The sequence below is a fragment of the Aphelocoma coerulescens genome, chromosome 1, assembly GCF_041296385.1.
Source record: "Aphelocoma coerulescens isolate FSJ_1873_10779 chromosome 1, UR_Acoe_1.0, whole genome shotgun sequence".
In the NCBI taxonomy this organism is placed as follows: domain Eukaryota; kingdom Metazoa; phylum Chordata; class Aves; order Passeriformes; family Corvidae; genus Aphelocoma; species Aphelocoma coerulescens.
In genome coordinates this window covers 33,832,337-33,852,025 of record NC_091013.1, presented here as the reverse complement: position 1 = coordinate 33,852,025, position 19,689 = coordinate 33,832,337, and the positions used below count along the sequence as shown (strand labels likewise).

Here is a 19,689-nt window from a genome sequence, read left to right as displayed (position 1 = left end):
AGTACATAAACTCTAATGATGTTAATCATGATTTATTATGGAAAGTATTTGTTCAATTACACTTGCTGTATTATGCAAACACTGCATCAGAAAAATTGTAAAATGTTGCAACTATAAAAGTTGAATTTTAAAGCAAACCATTCAGCCAAAAGTAGTAACTCCTGCTTGCTTACTCCAGGATCCTATCAGTTTGTCAGCTGGCTTTGGGATCAGCCCTAACCAAGACGTTAAGATGGTCAGAACAGACAGAGACAGGTGATTACATGTTTTACCTAGGATATGGATTTATGGAGATGTTGCTTGGTTAGTGTTTCTAACCTATAGTGTGAAACCAAGAATGCATCCCTTTGAGAACCTGTTTTTCTCCATTCCCTCTTACTAGTTCCTGGTTAGGTTACAGCACATCTTTTCTGCTGCTCAGCTCTTTCCAGGTGCTTCACAGCCATGAAATTGACTCCAGCAGTGGGTAGAAATGAGCCCCTGACAGAAGAGGTACACAGGAAGCGAGGAATACGTATGTAGGTATTGGAGTGGCAGAGAACTCGATTTTGAGGAAAAAAAGTACCTGAAAGTTACTCAGCAAAACAGGATGGAGATTTTCCAGGCAATCTATCAGCACGTTTCCACCATAACAGGTTTTCCTAGGACATCTGTGCTTGAGAGCTGTCGTTCTGGAGTGGTGTCTGTCGTGGTGAGAGTGCACACAAGGCTGCCCGGTGCATGGGAGACAGAAGTCAGAAGCACTTGTGCCTTGCTACACCAGCTTGTTGCAGGATTTCTTTTACAAGGTGTTTAAACAGATTTTCTTTAAGAAACATTCTTTTAGATAGCACTTTTGGTCAGCTAGATTCTTCCCTGTGCTTCCGGCTTCAGTTAAGCAAATGAACAATGTTCCTAATTTGTTGACATCATCATTGATTTAGGGATATCTCACATGGCTGAGGCTTTGGCTTGGCACTGGTGCAGAAATGGTTAATTAATAAAGCCTGATTTTTTGCTTAAGAATTATTTTAAAATAACTAACCATGATGTGAATAATTTCTAATTCTTACCAGTTAACTTTCAGCAATAAGAGAATTGGTCTCTTAATGTCTTAAAACTACTACCTTAAATACATATTTTATGATCACTGAGGGGAAAAAAGTTTAAGACAATTCAGACATGAGTCTTAAGGGATGATTGTTTCCCATTTTTAAAATGCAGATTTTTTTTTTCCCCCAACAGGATTACAGACTTGGTAGGAGCTAAACATTATTTGCCTGGTATAACCTTTGATACCTAAAAGGAAAAATGCAGCAAGGTGCATAAAAGGTGTAACTTTTTAAATTTGTTCTTATCAAAAACCAGGCTGGAGGCCAAAGTGCCCATCAGCACAGAAAGCAGCAGACTGTACTGTGTGAAATGATAACCTGCTCCTGGGGTAGGCTGGTGCTTTGGTACTAGAACAGGCAGCCCCAAGTTCAGCAATTCCTCTGCTGTTTCATGTCTTCTCTACCACTCCCTGGTTCTTAGGCAAAAACCAGCTAAGTGCTGGAAGCACCTTTTACTCTGAGCACAGCTGATATGATCTGCCTTTTGATTACAAGAAGCTCAAATCCTGATCTTCAACCAGAATTTAAAGAACCGTTTTCTTATTTGACACCTTTGCCCCTCCTGTATGTTATGACACACACCAAAGGAAGCAGAATAATTTTGTTTCACAGGTGGTAACTTGGGTTTTTTTCTGTCCTAGGAAAAATCTTAATTTCTCTTAAACACTAAGCACTAGACCTGACAACATCCAGCAGTAACTATTAGTCTCTGTCCCACGTATTTCCAAATTTCACATGTAGGTAAAATGTTCTTATAAATCCTTCTTCCCTAATTTTTATTTTCAGCGTTTACAAAATTAAATTACCACTTACTTGCCTCACCCTTTTTTTTTTTCCCAAGCAATGACATTAATGTTTCATTTTTTTTGGCTCTTTTTGAAAAACTCAGTGTTGCAGCCAGTGCCTGTGTTGCTGCAAACAAAGCAGCAAGCTGTAACGTCAGGAACACAGGTCTGCAGAGCCAGAGCAGCATGGTGCAGCACAGACACAACCTGACCTCTTTTACAGAAGAGGGAACAGCTCCTTTTGCTACTAGTATGACTCAGATCCTTCCTTCTGCATAAATTGTCATGGCAGGAGCTACCATCTCACCTATCCAAGCAGAGCAGAAGCTCCTGCCTTCTTGTTTCTGCCAGCCAGTTACTCTGATTTGGTAAAGCTGGGGGTTTTTCATGCAAATCCAGCAAGTTTTGCATACAGCTTTACCTAACCAGTATTTTCAAAGCATCAGTTGTGCTTGGTTGTAGCTTTCCCTTTTCTCTTTTACAAACTAGGACAGGAGTAGTTGCTGCAGCTCCTGTTTCAATATGGTTACAGTCACTCCATGGTCAGGCAGGGCACAGGTACAAAGGATCCAGCTTCGCTGCAACCTTTTTACCACCAATGCAGAAATAAAGCCATTTATTTTTGATAAAATTGTAATTAGTGCAATACATCTTAAAAACAGAAGAATGAAATGAAAGTATTTACACATAACTTAAGCAACAAAACCAGTTGTGGTCTGAGGTAATTTTAGTACTTTTTAAAGTAAAAATAAGGCAAATAAAAACCATTTCAGTGTTCCTTATCCAAACTAATTGAACTCAGAAATCAACGATTGTCTACACATACTGTTAAAAAGTACATGAATTTCCAGACAAGCTCAGACATTTCACAGGAGAAAAAAAAATTCCAGGGTTACAGAATTGTTCTTTTCTTAAGTAACACGTAGATATTTTCAGAAGGCTGACAGGCTTCCATTTCTCCTGGCTGAGAGACTCTCAGTGGATTGCATTTCACCTAGGCAGGCAGAACTTTCTTCATCATCATTAAAGCTGTCAAATGTGCTCAGCAGAGTGCCGTTTGCTGCTCTATCATCCTTCCGCAGAGAGAGGGGCAGGTTTGCGAGGGTGAAGTTTACATCTTTGAAGGCATGCAATAAAAAGATCCCCACAATAATAGTCAGGAAGCCACTGAAGGTGCCGATAATGTCATCAGCCGCCATGTGTTGCCATTCCTTGAAAAGGATGGCAGAACAAGTTAAAACAGATGTTGTAAAGATTACATAATATATTGGAGTCACTATTGAAGTGTTGAATATATCCAGAGCCCTGTTTAAATAGTTGATCTGCGTGCTCACACAGACAGTAAGGCTTAGCAGCAGAATCCAAGACAAGGGATGTTTCAGCACTGGTTTTCCTGCAAAAAGTTCCTTTATAGTGATGCCCAGACCTTTTACACAGGAGACTGATAAGGCTCCAATTACAGAGCAAATTGTTATGTACACGAGAATGTTGGTCTGTCCATGGCGAGGTCCCACCACACATATTAGAATTAAAGACACAATGACAACGAGCGTTGCGAAGACCACAAAACCTATGGTTGGGGAAAAAAAAGTCTTGTTATTTATAGACACTAATGGAATGGACACACTTGTTACTTATGGACTCTATTTAGCAGAAGCAGGGGTACTTATCTTAGGGGTGCAGGGAAAACACTCATTAACAGTTGGACCGACTCAGCTTAAACAGAAGAGTTCAGGATGTTTCTCATTCCTCCTCCAAAATCACAGTTTAGATGATGCTAGAGTGAGCTAGCCAAAACAAAGTACCTCAGGCACGCTCTACTACCTTTACCAGTCTATTGGCAAGACGACTGCAGGATTAGATTGTTAAATTGCCTTACACCCAGATTCACTGAGGTGCAGATGCCACTGGACACAGGCTTGAGTCTGAATTGAGTCTTTTTTAGGAGATACATTTTGGCAGGTGGCTGTATTCATCAGCAGGTTTCCAATGATCAGGTCATTCCTTAAGAACAGCTTTTAAATCTCTGTGCTGGCTATTTCCTCATGTTTAAGATTGGAATTGCCTTTGTATAACTAGTATTTTGCAGATGTTCATTTTTGAGTGCTCATCTGCCACGTAGGCACAGCAGCTCATCTCTAGGATTTTACTTCTCAGCAGACACCACAACACCTACTTTTTCATTTTAAGGACAGCTCAAAGTTGGGCTTGGAGATGACCCACTTCAATCAAAATTTATAGAAGTTTTGTTTATCCGCCTGTGCTGCTGTATTTGTTTGAACAATCACCTCAGTGTTTGCCATCAAGGCACTTTATTCAAGGCCAGACAAGTTAATTGGCATCATGCAAAGGTTCCTATGGAATTATGTTACAGAATTCAAATCTCTACTTCATTTGAACAACATGTCTACATGAAGCAGACAAGGCCATCTTCCTGGAACTTGAGAGCAGCAGTAATGAAACTATATAATGAAGAAATGATGGGCTGTGTACATATCAAGCCAGCATTTTTCTTACCTGGATCACCTAGTTTGTGGGACATTTCATCCAAAGTTTCTACTTCTTCCTCTTGTGGAGCATGAATTACCATCACAGTTGATCCCAGTATACTTAACAAACACCCTATTTTTCCATGTAAATTAAGTTTCTCATTTAAAAAGAAGGATGACAGAATGGCACTAAGAAATAAAAAAAGGCACCAACAAACATGGAATTAGTAATATCCATTTGCTCATCAGCTTACAGGTTGTTTTGACTGTACAAGTCACTTGCATACACAATGTGCAACTTAAAAACAGGTATTTTCTATCTTAAGGTACTTGCTATGTACAGAACTACCTGTTAATATTTGACATCTCTGCCCAGAACCTCTTTTTTATGCTGCCTGCTAAAAAAATGCTGTATCTAAGAACTTGCAAAAATAATTTAAGACAGACGAAAATTTACTTAGGAATAAAAATACTGCTCTGTTGTAATCACCGTGTTTTTGAAATGCAGAAGACAATAGCTTTTCAGAGATGGATGTGGAGATGCATTGCTAGAACCCTTTTATATCATAGCCACTACATATTTGGAGAAACTTAAAAGTTACTCCTGATGTTTATAAGCACTCTATTATGAAGACCAAACCCCATTTATTACAGCATAGTTCAGTGACATATTTCTAAATAAATGTTTTACTTTTGTCTCTCAAGTCACACTGCTTTCTGTTAGTGTTCCTTACCTTACAAGAACACTGAGAGCTCCTAGAGGAGTCACTAATGTAGCTGGTGCAAAAGCATAGGCAGCAAAGTTCGCTACTTCGCCAGCTCCCACTGCAGAGGAACAGGAATTAAAACCTGAGTTAGGCTGTCATGCAGCAAACCTCTGATTCAGGGCAAGAGGTCATGTAGACACAAACATGCAGCAAGGGAACAATGGAGAATTCTAACTATAGCATTCAGCTAACAGTACTAGCAGAACACACCCCTGCCCCTCTCTCCCACTATTACATTTTAAAAACAGGCTGTGGAACTGCAACAGGTATTAGAATTGATTCTACCAAACCAGAAGGTGTTTTATTTTAGTGTCTATGTTGTAGCCCCCCAGCCTGCCAGCTTGACTCATGAAGTTCTGCATGGAGAAATCTGCAATAGCAGGATATAGCACAGCACATACAGTAAGCCACAGTTACCTGCAGCCGGTAAATTGAGAGTTCAAGCAATAAAAAAAATTCAGAAAACAGGCATAATCCCAAAATATGCTTCCCTTTAAGAAATCCTATATATCTAAGCACTTTTCTGCTGAGACAAAAACCAGAATGCATATGGTAGCAAAGACATACAAAACCACTGCACAAAGAGGGCAGTTACATTAAAGGAAGAATTTCTGGTGTGAGAGAAGTTACAGTAAAATCATTAGAACTGCATCCATCAAATCATCAGATAACATTACCATGTATTGTAAAATCCCAATCTCATTCCCTTTTTTGTAACCATACTGCCATCTGTGGCATAATTATTTATTAAAATTATGCAATACAAATTTTTGACACTTAGATGAATAATTTTTGATACTTACTTGAAAGAAGTCCAGCCCACCATAGCCATTCCTTAAGGTATGCATGACCACCTTGACCTAAAATTGAAAGAATGTTGGCTATTCCACTAAAAACAACGACACCCCATCACTAATAACACTGCCATAACATAATTTTTGCAACCCATGTCCTTAAAAACATGAGTAGCCTTTTGATACCTAGGCTTTCTAGGTAGAGGGGTTGAAATCGAAGCATCTTCAATTTCTGATGTGCATGTGCCTCCTACAGCCTACTTTGATAACAAGTTATTTCATTTCTTTTGTATTAGAAATGGCACTGATGATCATATCTGCATTGCCCTGAGAAACAGTTCTTTCCAGTCACTGAAATGACATGAAAAGCCAAGTTATGTTTCTCTTACTAAGACTGCTACTCTGTGGAAATTGTACATGGTTTATATGTGGTTGATTACATGTACAAATATCACGTTTTCTCATTCCAAACTAGGGTGCATGAATTATGTATCTCAAGATCAACCATCTTTTAGAAGCAAAGATGACAGGTACTGAATAAAAACATTCATAGTCAACCTCTGAATCGTCTGCAGATGCTGCAGCTATCCTACCTAAATTTATCTTCTTTCAATTTAAAGCCGTTGTCCCATGTCCTGTCACTACAGGCCCTGGTGAAAAAAAAAAAAAAAATCTGTCTTTTTTATAACCCCCTTTTGGTACTGGAAGGTGCTATAAGGTCTGCCAAGACCCTTTTCTTCTCCAGGCTGAACAATCCCAACTCTGTCAGCCTATTCTCATAGAAGTGTTCTGTCCCTCTGATCATTTTCATGGCCCTTCTCTGGACTTGCTCCAACAGGTCCATGTCCTTCCCAGACTGGGATCCCAGAGCTGTCTGCAGCACTGCAGCTGGGGTCTTGCCAGAGCAAAGCAGAGGGGCAGAATCCCCTCCCTCACCCTGCTGTCACACCTGATTTGGATAAGTTTGGCTCTCTGGGCTGTGAGTGCACATTGCTGGGTCATGTTCAGCTTCTCATCTACCAGCACCTGCAAGCCCTTCTGGGCAGGGCTGCTCTCCATCAGTCCATCCCCCAGCCTCTGTTGATACTGGAGGTTACCCTGACACAGGTGCAGCACCTTGCTCTGGTTCTTGTTGAACTTCATCTGGACAGCACTTCCTCGCTCTAGAGCATCAACTGCCCCCCTCAGCCTGGTGCGATCCACAAAGACGCTGCCAGCGCACTCAATCAATCCCACTGTCTGTATCACTGGTGAAGATATTTAATAGCATTGCTTCCAGTATGAAGCCTTGAGGGATACTACTCATCACACTCAATTACTACACGTGGTTTTTAGTTTTCTAAAACAATCTCCTGACACCCAAACACAGTTAACACTCTCTTAAATCCACTCATTCAGGAGCACATATATAGTTAAGAGTGCTGCTTCCAAGTTCAATTTGCAAGAACAATTTAGATTTAACTGACATACAAAGGAATCCTTTGACAAGTGTCCCCAGAGGGCATTACATATGCATTAAATAGCATGTGTCACACACAGAGTTATGGCTATCTGACACCAGAGAAAAAATACACCAGCTCTGTGTTTTAGGTTTCATATACACGTAACAGAAAACCAAAAAAGTCAAAACAAGACCATTAGTTTAATGAACTAATGAACAGAAATGATCTTCTGTTAAACAGCAATATCTAAACATCAGCAATTTATTAAAAGATGTATGTATTTACCTGCTCTCATGGAGCCTTTCCTGGCTAACCGGAGGAGACCTTTCTTTTTCAGGATGAAACTTCCTCCAATGAAAATGCTGGAACTCATAGCCAACACCAGACCAATACAGAAGTCATACCTCCCACGAGTTTGGCTCATCTCGTAAACTACTAAACACTGTCACATTGATCAATGAGGAGTTGAACTTCTGTTACTCAACTGAAACACGAGCAAAATAAATACATTAGAATTAAGCTGGTAGAAATACATGCTGTATAGGAAAATCCTCAACAGCTCATGTGACTGGTTCTCCTGTAAATGGCCTCTTCTAAGAGTGGTTAACAAGAAAAATGGCAATCTCTGAAGCATGGGTAACCTTGCACTAAGGATGAGTAACTAACAGGTTTGAACACAGAGCAGGGAGGGTTTCTGACCTGGCATATAAAACCTGAAACCCAAATAAAAATTCTTTTAGAAACTATAGGGAAATTTTACAAATATGTCATTTATTTTTCTTTTCATTGAGTACACAGATCTGTGTCTGGCACACCATGTAACTAATGATACTGATAAAAAATTTACTTACACTGAAATCAGTTTGTAAAAGAGTTTGAGAACAGTCGCAGCATTTCTTCCATATAAACTCCCTAGAAAAATTAAAGAGAGTATTAGATGTTTAATCATATAGCCATCTTCATAATACAAACAAATCTCACATGCATGCACATCCAATTACGCTTTAACAGGAAAATCTGGCAAGAAATAAGGCCTTTGTTTGTTAATTTATTTTACAGAGTTTCCCATACTTGTATGAAGCACCTTTCAATATTACTTTTCCCTGTACTTTCATGCTTTCAACTTTGATTGATGTGCTATACCTCTAGGAAAACCTAGCAGAGCTACTGGTAGGTTAGCATTAAAACTGAACACAGATCCTCTTACTTGCATCCAATTAGGCTGTGAAAATGTAGAGGAAAACAATAAGAAATCAACATAGCACTGCTCAAAATGCTGCAAGAGCCACAGTTCAAAATTCTCAAATCCTCTTCCCTTAATCCTTGCACAGTAATTTTTAGTATCTTATTTTGTAGGACAAACTAAGTAAATGATCTACAAGAGAGTGCTTTCACTTTCTAGCCACTTTTAAAAATAAACTAGACTCTTGCATGATACAAAACCACCCATCAAACAAAACCAAGAAAGACAAATCATCAGTGCATGAGACAGACCAAACCCAGCCACCTCACCAACTGCATAAAATATCATCCTGATTTTGAGTTCAAACAAGACTTTCAGTTCCTTGAAGAAGTTTTTAATGCAAAGAAAATACATAAGACTTTTGTGACTGTTCTCTCTACCATCTGTTCTAGCTGGTGTAAGGCTCTCTGTTCAGGTAACTGAGCTAAGAATGTTCTTCCAACTCCAGCTGGTGCAAAATGTGACAGTGGTATAGCATCACCTGGGGGAACAGGGGCTGGTTTTGCTAAGCATTTTCCTTTACAGGTTTTTTCAACAGTTGCTACTTTAGTTACATTACTAATGGGATTATTTTTACTAGTGCAGCTTTTTACTAAAGGAGAACTCTCTATAGTGGCAAAATCACATTTTTCTTTTCCTTTTCTTCTCTCCCTGGTTTGCATAACTTCACCTACACTGACAGAGGAAAAGAGCATCAGTTAGTCCCATCCTGACACCTTCCACCCACTGCATTCCAGAAACAAGGGAGAAGCACAGGCTGCTTTTCTTTGCAGCAGAGGAAGAATCTGATTGCAGAAGAATGAGGAAACTTGTGTGCTCACAGGTAGTTTTATGAATTTAGACTTGAAAAGGATGCTACATTTCGAAACCTAGTATTTCTACTTTACCCCATGTCCCAAATACACTGACTTGCTCTGTCAACCACTTTGTTAACCTTGTAAAGAACTCATATCTCAACCACTTAAATTACATAAATTCAGATAAATTACTGCTAGCTCCTCCCATCAAGTTTATTTGTCCTCATACACATGACCAGTGTGCATTTCTGCTTGGGCTGGACTACCTTATTTCCACCTAAGGTTTATTCAGATGTCTACAGTTGCAGACAAACATCACACAGTCATGGTGGACACAGCTGCTCTGAAGAGATCTGGTTCCCTCTGCATACAGCACAGATATAATTTGCACATGTAGAACTGACATGTGCAAGGTCAAAGCAGTACCAAGCACTGGAAGTTTTACACTTCAGGAAATCAGGACTTTAATTCTAACCCTAAAACTTAATAAAAGAAGAACTAATGCATCCCCATTAATATAATCAAGAAAAATTATCTAAGGGCATGAGAAAAGAAAATGCCATGAAATGAGCAGTTTCTGGAATAAATACGCCTCTCATTTTCCTGCCTTGGGATGTGCCAAAGCTGTTGCATTCCAGCAGCCAGGGCCACTACCAGGTTATAAACAGAGAGAAGCCAGAAAATGTAGGAGTTAAATAAAGCTGGCAGTCGTGTAGCTCTGCAAAGGTTCTTCAATCAAGTTCACAGCTGATTTTAACACATAGAACACTTCATCCACTCAAGACCAGCAGTGTCATGGAGGAGTACTAGTTTCCTGCTCTGATTTCAGAGAAGTAATGAAGGGCTGAGACTCTCCTATTCACAGAAGCTACAACATCTACCATACCTCCAGGAGCCAGTCATTAATGAACTGCCTGTGGATCTGCTGGCATCATGAGTCATAACTCTCAGTGCGCAGCAGTGCAATGACAGACCACACAGGAAACTGGGTTTGAAGGTTATCAGACAGGGAGAGATGCAGAAACTTGGGATGAGAAAAAAAAACTGTGGGAGATAAGCAAGTCCAGATTAGCCACAAAGTTTTGTTGCTTATTTTCAAGATGTAACCAAAATGTCTCACAAATGCTAGCAAAATACAGACTCTAAAACACGAGGTAATGCTTCTTTGCTCAAAAGTCATTTTCTCTCAAAAATAGCACAAACACAGTGCTCAACAGTTGTTACATTTATTGTAGCAAGTGAGCTCCCTAAATAGTCAGAAACACTAAAAGTGGTATAATAAGATGAAGCAATATTTTACATTTAAAAACAGATCAGCATAAGTAAGAATGTGGGAATTACCAGCCAAAGAAAATTAGTATCACTTCTACAAGCTGCACGCTGTATGGAAGCAATAACTAGAGCTGGAAAAGGCAGACAAGGTGCATTGCTCCAACTTTGCTTACTTGGCCACAAGCCCTCTAGGGTTCAGTAGACAGTCTTAAAAGACTTACAAGAAGTAATCTAAATAAATGCTAAATTATTTAAATTCAAGAATCTTTTCTAAAACCTGCTCTTTTCAACTATGAACATGATGATGCCATAAGCAAAAAATGACCTTAACAGGCCATTTACTTCAACCCTTTGCCATGTACTACATAATTCACTGCTGCTCCTCATTATAGATAATTCAGCCAAGCTTCTCCCACAAAATATTTGCAAAGGAAACTTCACAAACATGGCAGCCATGCTTTGATGCCATTAGGAACTCTCATTATCTAACCATCTTCACTTTCACTACCAAATCCCATTGTGTTTGTCCACTCCAGACTGGAAAAAGATACAAGTTGCTTTATCTCTGCATCCACATATCAAAATTGCTCTGCAGGTTAGGTGCTTGGCACCTCCTGCTGTGCCACCCTCTGGGTCCTTTCCCAATAGCTTTATAAAGTGCAATTTCCAAAGCTGCATACAGTACTTTAGTTTGAGTTATTATCACTTCTGCAATACAGTGGTAGACTGTATTTCTTTTCAAACATCCAAATCAGGTGGTTTTCTTAGCCCTTTGTCTGCAGTCACCTACTGTTGACTCATTTTCAACTTCTCTATTAGTATAACCTCTTGCACTTGTATAGCAAATTATTCCTGGCTGGGTGTAATATCTTCCATTTGCTCCTATAAAAAACATCTTTTTTTTAGAAATGTTTCCTGAAAACATTCAACCAAGGTTACACACTGGCAATCCTTCCCTGCCCAGTGTCATCGATTATTTCTTTGTCTTTTAAGCCAGATCAATAACATTAAACAGCCAAAGATTCAGACATGAGGGAATATTTTTAAACAAAGGCCTGCTTTGGCAAGACAATAATACTCTAGGTACAGCCATTCTGCATCTTTCAAACTGTTCTGTGGTATTTTACTGTCAATTCTGCTAATTTACAAGAGCTCCATGAGAAGTTTTGTGTTTCTAACATTGGAATTAAGCAGCTATTTAATGTCCTTCTAGCCATAAAGCTTGTCACGGAAGAAAAGGGGGCTGAATCAACAAGTTGCTTTAACAAATACACATTGACTATTATGTGTCTTGTTGGCTATTATGTGTTCCCTTCTTCCTTTCCACAAGCATAAAACTACATGAAACAAACATTCCCTAACAAAACAGAAATCCAAATGTTTGGTGATGAGCCTTTAGAAGACTCATTATACATACCAATTTTGTTCCAAAATCCAGAGGCATTCACTTAAGTATTTCGAAGTTAGGTTTCTAAAACAGAAATTTAAAATAACATTAATTGGCATGTAAAGAATTTGGCAAAAATATGATGTCCATTATTTCAAGCAAATTTAATTTTCATGCATGACACAGAGGACTTTACAATGACCATCTATGCTTTAAAAAGGAAGAGGATTTTTGTTTTAGAAACACTTGAATAACAAATCAGTATGATTTTTGATTTCATCTTCCTTAGATACAGCTTGCCTGAAGCCTTAGTTATTTCACTCCTTTGCTTTTCACTTCACAAATCAAAGAAACTAACCTGTGATCTAAGCTATTCTTTAGAAGGTACTGTATTAAAGTTGAACTGAAATAGCATCCTAATCCTTTCAGTTTTGTTCTGTAATTAAAGTGCTAAGGCACTTTTATTGCAACATAACTAGTATTGAGTTTTAATTACTGGCTTTAGTATGCTGAGTTTTCAGAGGATGTTTATACAGAATCACAGAATTGGAAGGAACCCACAAGGATCATCAAGTCCAGCTCCTGGCCCTGTACAGGACAGCCCCAAGAACCACACCATGTACCCAAACACACACAGGTTTGAACTCTGTCAGGCTGGTGCTGTGACCACTTCCCTGGGGAGCCTGTTCCAGTGCCCAACCACCCTTTGGGTGAAGAACATTTTCCTAATGCCCAACCTAAATATTCCCTGACACAGCTTCAGGCCATTCCCTTGGGTCCTGTCACTGGTCACCACAGAGAAGAGATCAGTGCCTGCCCCTCTGCTTTGCCTCATGAGGAAGCTGTGGACCATGATGAGGTCTCCCCTCAGTCTCCTCTTTTCCAGGCTGAACAGACTAAGCACCCCCAGCTGCTCCTCATACAGCCTCCCCTCATGCCTTAGGTTTTAACTTTTATATTTTTCAAATCCTGTAGCACCTAGTGTGTAACTGAAGTTTCTTGTAGCCTGTTAACTACTGTTCTCTCATGCTAGTTAGACATAACAAGCTTCTCCAAGCTTGCTCTCCAAGGACACCCAGATTGTCCTGGGCCCAAAATGCATAAACTAATGTCTTAAGAAGGGGGGTAAACTTGGGGAAATTACATCATTAACTGAAGTTTTAATTGGAGAATTAACCCTGATATGCAAATGAACCAAACTTATAAAAGTGTGAAGAACTCGTGACTTGGGGTCCATCTTGGGTGTAGCCTCTTGACTCCCAGGGGTGTACCTTGAAGGCCCTTCAGATAAATACCTACCTTTATTCCCTTATTCTTGTCTAGTCTCTGTTTTTAGGTGGCCATTTCAGGCATCACCCCTCTACCCCCTTCACAGCCCCCCTTTAGATACACAGAACTCTGGGGCAGTGGGGAATATGAACACAGAAATAGTCTCAGTAAGACTACTAAAATCCCCCCAAATATATAATTATTAAATCCAAGCCTTCCTCAGTCATATTCCATCCACTCACAAACACATCTTTTAAACACAGGTATAAAGAGAACACTGAAGGACAGATACAACAGAGTATTAGAATAAAAGAGTTCAAACCTTAGTCAAGTGCACCTTTAAAAGGCCAAGATGGGAGCACGCAGTACCTACAGATTCTGTACACACTGTTTACAAAACAATACGTTCAATTTTGCACTGCACATCTGCCCCAACAGAGGATGCAGTTTTCCAGCTCTGTCAAAGTTAAAGACTGCCCAAGCTTATACACATAATTATTTGCATATTACACATAGGAAACTAAAAAATATTTATGTTATATATATATATATATATATATATATATATATATATATATATATATGTTATATATATGCATATATATAATGTTAGAGGCACTATCATATGCTCAGAAAGCAAAACATACCATAACTATCCTAAAGTTGCCTATTTTAAAAGGTTTAGATAAGCTATGGGGAAAATCAATTCTTTACAGCAGATTTCTATTTATAAAGCAAAAGCAACAAGCACGCCATTTTATGAAATTACGAAGAAACAAAAAAATGCCACATTAAAAACCTACTCTTTGCATGTGCTGCTTGTAGTTATTCTATGAAAAAAGACCTTTAATTAAAGCACTTTCACAAAAAGCTAAAAAGTATCTTCATTAAAACCGTATTATTCATTAACTGAATACAAATACAGACAGTGCATCACAACTGATACTGCATTGATTGTTTTCACGGAAAGCTATCAAAATAGATTCAAGGTAAGACTTGCCTCATCTTTGCTGTACCTGGCACATGAGTTCCACTCCCGTGGGAGGGGCAACCACCACAGGGTCACTGAAGGTCCACCTTTAGTATTTAATATGGGCAGTTTCAAATTTAAGATAATTCCGGAAGTTAAAGTCCAATCTAGACATTAGTCACGGCTACTCCTTTGACACAATTGATAACGTGTTATAACTTGCTTTCTCTTTGCCAGGATTTTATCACGAGAATTCACTTCTTTAACAAAAGCAGAACTAGTGTGACACTGAATTCTAAATACAATGATACTGATGAAACCTTATGGAATAATTTTCTATTGATTAAGACGGCATCTTCCAGAGGAAAAAAACACAACTGTATACAATGAGACACATCAAAAGCATTAAGATAGAACCACAATGACTTACATTTATCACATTTTCATTACAAACAATGTTAAAGACATTATAGTGAAATAGAGAAAATTGACCGCTTTAAAAAGATTGGGGGGAAAAACAGGTACAAAAGAGTTAGATCCAGGCAACATCTTCACAGTGTATGAATGAACACAAATCTTCACTCTGAATCACAGAATCAACTAAGCTGGAACAGACACTTGAGATCGAGTCCCACCTGTGACCCAACCATCACCACGTCAACAGACCATGTCCAGTCTTTTCTTAAACACCTCCGGGGACAGTGACTCCACCAGGTACCTCCCTGGTCAGCCCATTCCAATACCTCGTCACCCTGCCTGTGAAGAAATTCCTCCTAATGTCCAACCTAAACCTGTCCCTTGGCGCATTTTAAGACTACAGTGAACTACAGTGCAAAGCTAAGATTACTTTTTCCACGTCAAAATGATGCACCAGAGCTCTGAAGGACTACTGAAGGTGCTCCGGAACCAGGCTGCACAACCCTCTACCTCGGATAATTCAACCGCGGACCAAACTGAAGATGAACCGGGTTAGCTCCCTGGTTAACCACACGCACACGCCAATACGAGGCACAGCGGCTCCGGAGCACGGGCAGACCCAGCACACCGTACCTGGACACCTCTGCCCGGTGGGAGAACCCCACAAGCAGCCCGATTTAGAGTTTTTAATCTCGGCCTTCTCAGATCAAACCACAAGTTTCCCACTACGGAGAAACCACCCTTGCGCTCGTACAGCCGGACTCGAGGCCCGGAGCCCCGCGCCCCCGGCCCCGGCCCACTCGCTCCTCACCCGCAGCGCCCAGCGCCGAGGGCCTTGCGCCGAGCGCTTCGCGGGGAAGCAGCCCCGCCTCCCCCCGCCCCCCGAGGGGCCGGCCAGGCCCCCTCCCCGCCTCTCCCCGCCGGTACCTGCGGTCACGGCCCCTCTCACATCCCCGCCGGAAGCGGCGAACCAAGAGGAGACGGGGGCGGGGGAGGCCGGAGCGGGCGGCGGGAGGGGCCGGTGCCCGTGCGCTCCAGCGCCATGAGCGGGCGGGACGGGAGGGAGCGGGAGCGGCAGCGGCAGCGCGAGGCGAGGCGGTGTCCCGGGCCCGTCCGCCCCCTCCGCTCCGCGGTTCCGGCAGCGGCCGCCGGAAGGGGCGCGGCCCGGCCCCGAGCCCCGCCCGCAGCGGGTCACATTCCCCTTCCCGCATCCCCGCCTCTCCTGGGCTGGCGGCATCCCCCGGGCGGGTGCCGGCTCCCGGCAGAGTCGTGAACCCCTGTGCGGTCGCCCTGCAGCTGCGATAAGTCATTCCCGCGACCCACCCCGCGCGGCGCCCCTGCCAGCGTCCGCGCCGCGCAGATTTTACACTCACAGAAAAACGCACAATCACAGAATGGTTTGGGTCGGAAGGGGACCTTGAAGATCATCCAGTTTCAACCCACCCTGCGGTGGACAGGGACACCTTCGACTAGATCAGCTAGCTCAAAGCCCCATCCAGCCTGGCCTTGAACCCTTCCTGGGATGAGACATCCAGAACTTCCCTGGACAACCTGTTCCAGCTCCTCATCACCCTCACAATACGGAATTTTTCCTAATATCTAATCTAAAGCATACCCTCTGTCACTTTGATACCATTCCCTCTTGCCTTGTCACTGCATAAATAGTCTTGCCCCATGTTTCCTGTAAGTTCCCTTCAGGTACTGGGAGGCTGCAATTAGGTCACCCCGAAGCCTTCTCTTTTGCAGGCTGAAATAAACACAAGCTGTTTGCAGTAAGGGAGAGAGACATTTTACTGGGCCAGGTAAAGGGAATGGTTAATGAATCAGTTTAATGCAGGTCACCCACTCTCAGCACGTGCTTTACAATCCAAACGGCTTTAATCTCATACTAAGTAAATGGATAAATACAGTTAGACAAATATTTGTCCTCAGCACACAGCAAGGAGTCTTTGAAACAGTCATAACAAGCATCAGGCTCAGAGGGTTCTATGGTTTCGTCAGGACTATCTCTGAGTATGCTTTAAGCAGCTGCCTTATAACACTAAGTCTGAACAACCAACACTGCCAAAATACCTGTGGTAGCTCTGCACGGAAGATGCAACTCTGCCTCTTTAAACAAAAGACAGTTTTGTCACATTCCTTAGTTACAGCAGTTCCTATTTTTTTTAGCCTTCTCAGCATTTGTGTTTACATTATCCTAGTCTGCACAAGCAGCTGCTTCATTTTTGCTAAACCTGGAAAGACCTGGAAACAAAACCAATCTTGGCTTTCCCTTGTGGGATACCCATAACAAAGCCACTCCTCATAACTTTACCTGCCATGTTATATCTCATTAAAAATGGTCCCTCACTCTGTCACAAAAATCAAATTTCTACACCACTCAAAGCACATGGATAAATGTTAGGCCTATTTTATTCTCTAAGGCAACATTCCATTCCCCATTATAAAACTAATCTAGTATTCTTGACATGAACTTTGCACTTACAAAATAGTTCCGTGTGTGTGTATATAAAAATATACTTTAATATATAAAGGCTGCTAAGCAATTTGGAGTCATTACTTAAGTAATGACACAGTAGGACACTGGCTTTTCTGTGGTTTACCAAAAGATACCAAAACTGTGAAGTCTTTGAAAAAGTTAACAGCTGGTGAAAATGGTTTCTCAAATGGATTAAAAAATTAAAACCACCTAAACCAGTACAGTATAAACAGAAGCATCTAAGTCCTGATAGCTAGGTTCAAAGTTTAAAGGAGCTATAAGAACTACATGTGCCTGTGATCATGCCAAGTGCTGATAATGTGTATGTGCACATATTCCTGAGTTAAACAAGAGTAATGTTTGAAGCAAGTCAATTCAGTCTTCCCTTTCCACTCTTGTCTCCTTCTGCTCTCCTCCCTTCAGAAACACCTCTCAACCAAGCTAAAACAATAATGAATAAATACCTGAAAATATTTATTGGACTCCTCTAAGTATTTTAGACCCTTGTGGAACTTCAGTCATTCTGTTAATCTCCTTCCTTGTGTTTCTTTAACTGCTAGTTCTGCTTAACATACATACATCTGTTCACTCAAAGTATGAATTCAAGTGCTTCAATTTGGCACAAAATTTGGCACATTAAATATTTACTTTAAAGACAAGGGTTGTGCTCAGTAATGGAAAATACTCAAACCATCTCAGAGTAATTTACAACAGCACAGTATTTCAGGCATGTTTGCTGAGTATCTGGCAAGAACCCCAAGCATGAGAATGTTGGTAACCTGCTTAATTTAACCCATTCTCATAGGGCAGTTCATCTGCACAAACCAACCTTATGCCCAAGGAATTTCATGAGAGAGGTCAGTGTAGGTACTTCTGCATGGCTATGGACAGGATTTTTCAGGGCTTAGTATCTCCTATGTGTATAAACACCTTGTAAAGTTTAAAAGGGCAAAGAGCAAAAATACAACCTCAGTAAGCTCTGACAGGGTCTCTGGTGACCACTTCCCTGCTGTGTTTCATGAAGACAGCTCAGCAGAACAAAGAAACCATGTCTGTGAGTCTACTTGTGCAACATCTGCAGTGTCACTTACAAGCAACTTCAGGGACTCTGCTTAAGACTTGTAGAACAAACCTCACAAAAATCAACAGGAATATTTTTTTTCTTTTGACACAATGAGATTTTTGTCTTTAACACTCTCCCCATATGAACTGTGTTGTTGAGAAAAGTATGCTTAGGATTGATTATGTCCCAGACTTTCAACAATACCAGTGGTGAATGGCACATTTGCCTTTACCACATGCTGCTGCCTCAGAGGCCTAGCTCCTAAGATGCAAAAGACAAGAATAGATAGCTGAATTTTCTTGCTAACAACATACAGACTCCTTATCCTACCTACTTAAAAATCAGAGATGCCACATGCAGAAGTGAAAGCCTAGTTTTCTGGTCTTATCTTAGTACATTGCATTAATATCTTTACAAATAAAATTGCAGTAAAAAATCCATACCCATCTTTTCCACTGCATACATTTAATATTGAGGAGCTAGTTTCCTTGTTTAAAGATAATTTTGAATTTTGACTGGCAGTTATATCAATGCATCCCTGTCGTGGTTTGATACTGGCTAAGTGCCAGGCACAAAAAAACCATCTACTTAGTTCCTTTGCTATAGCAGAGGAGAGGGAATTGAAAACTTCATTATCATGAGTTGAAATAAGGATTATTGAAAAAAACCCAACACTTTAAGGTAAAACAGATTTAAAACTTAAACAGTATAAAGAAGATTTATTATTAACAGAATTAAAAGTAAAAAGGGTAATGAGAACCAAAGCAAACTTTCAGAACACCTTTCTTTCCCAGTCCCTCCCTCTTTCCACCGACTGTGCAGGGAAACAAAACATGGGGTTTTGGTCAGTATTCCACTTCTTAAAAATCTTTCTTCAGTATGCTTAAGGAAAAGACTTTCTTCTGCTGTGCTGTGGGATCCTTCCCACAGAAGACAGTTCTCTGCGAAATTTTAAAGCGCGGTTTTAACTTCCACAAGCAGCAGTCCCACTCGAACCTGCTGCAACGCGAGTCCCTCCCACGGGCCAAGTTGTTACAGTGCAGATACTGTAACACGTGTATCAAACAAGGAGGCCCCTGGAAAAGAAATATACAGGTACCGATTCTTGATAGATGTTTCAGAGATGTTTATTTCTCCAGCCGCACCAAGTAGTTTTCCCACAACTGCCCAGCGTGGGTCATTTTAGTTAATGGACTTTAGTCTTTTAAGGATCAGCTGTTCTAGATTGGAAGCGAAGGCTCTCTTCCTCTATCTCTAAAAGCAAGGGTCATTCTCTCTGAGTTCCTCATTAGATTACAGCTTTTCAGCATCCACACGCTCCAGCGTGACTACTCTTCTTCATGGGCTGCGTGTGGATCTCTGCACCCCCCATGCACCTCATGAATCACAGGGAAACTGTTTTATTACAGTCCTCACCACGGCTC

General features: G+C 40.8%; 1 protein-coding gene across 4 annotated transcripts; it reads right to left on the bottom strand.

The window, feature by feature from the left end:
- Nucleotides 1–16: 16 nt before the first annotated feature.
- Nucleotides 17–15,865, bottom strand: NIPA2 (NIPA magnesium transporter 2). 4 transcript variants are annotated; one of them, XM_069006378.1, is made up of 8 exons: nt 15,651–15,865; nt 12,098–12,151; nt 8,220–8,280; nt 7,654–7,852; nt 5,936–5,992; nt 5,100–5,190; nt 4,394–4,554; nt 17–3,446 (listed from the first exon to the last, which is right to left on the bottom strand). In XM_069006378.1, exons 4-8 carry the CDS (start codon nt 7,790–7,792, stop codon nt 2,809–2,811), a joined length of 1,086 nt encoding a protein of 361 aa, XP_068862479.1. In that variant the 5' UTR covers nt 7,793–7,852; nt 8,220–8,280; nt 12,098–12,151; nt 15,651–15,865; the 3' UTR covers nt 17–2,808. The 4 variants fall into 4 exon arrangements, with proteins under 4 accessions (XP_068862479.1, XP_068862496.1, XP_068862486.1 ...); XM_069006395.1 differs by lacking the exon at nt 15,651–15,865 and adding an exon at nt 15,535–15,554; XM_069006385.1 differs by lacking the exon at nt 15,651–15,865 and adding an exon at nt 15,357–15,517.
- Between the last annotated feature and the right edge of the window lie 3,824 nt (nt 15,866–19,689).

Coding starts and splice junctions, on each gene's coding strand:
- NIPA2 (XM_069006378.1), bottom strand. CDS start 7,792: ATGAGCCAAACTCGTGGGAGGTATGACTTCTGTATTGGTCTGGTGTTG. Junction 5,191..5,935: donor GTGGGCTGGACTTCTTTCAA/GTAAGTATCAAA, acceptor GTTCCTCTGCAG/TGGGAGCTGGCGAAGTAGCG. Junction 3,447..4,393: donor CCACAAACTAGGTGATCCAG/GTAAGAAAAATG, acceptor CCCCAACCATAG/GTTTTGTGGTCTTCGCAACG.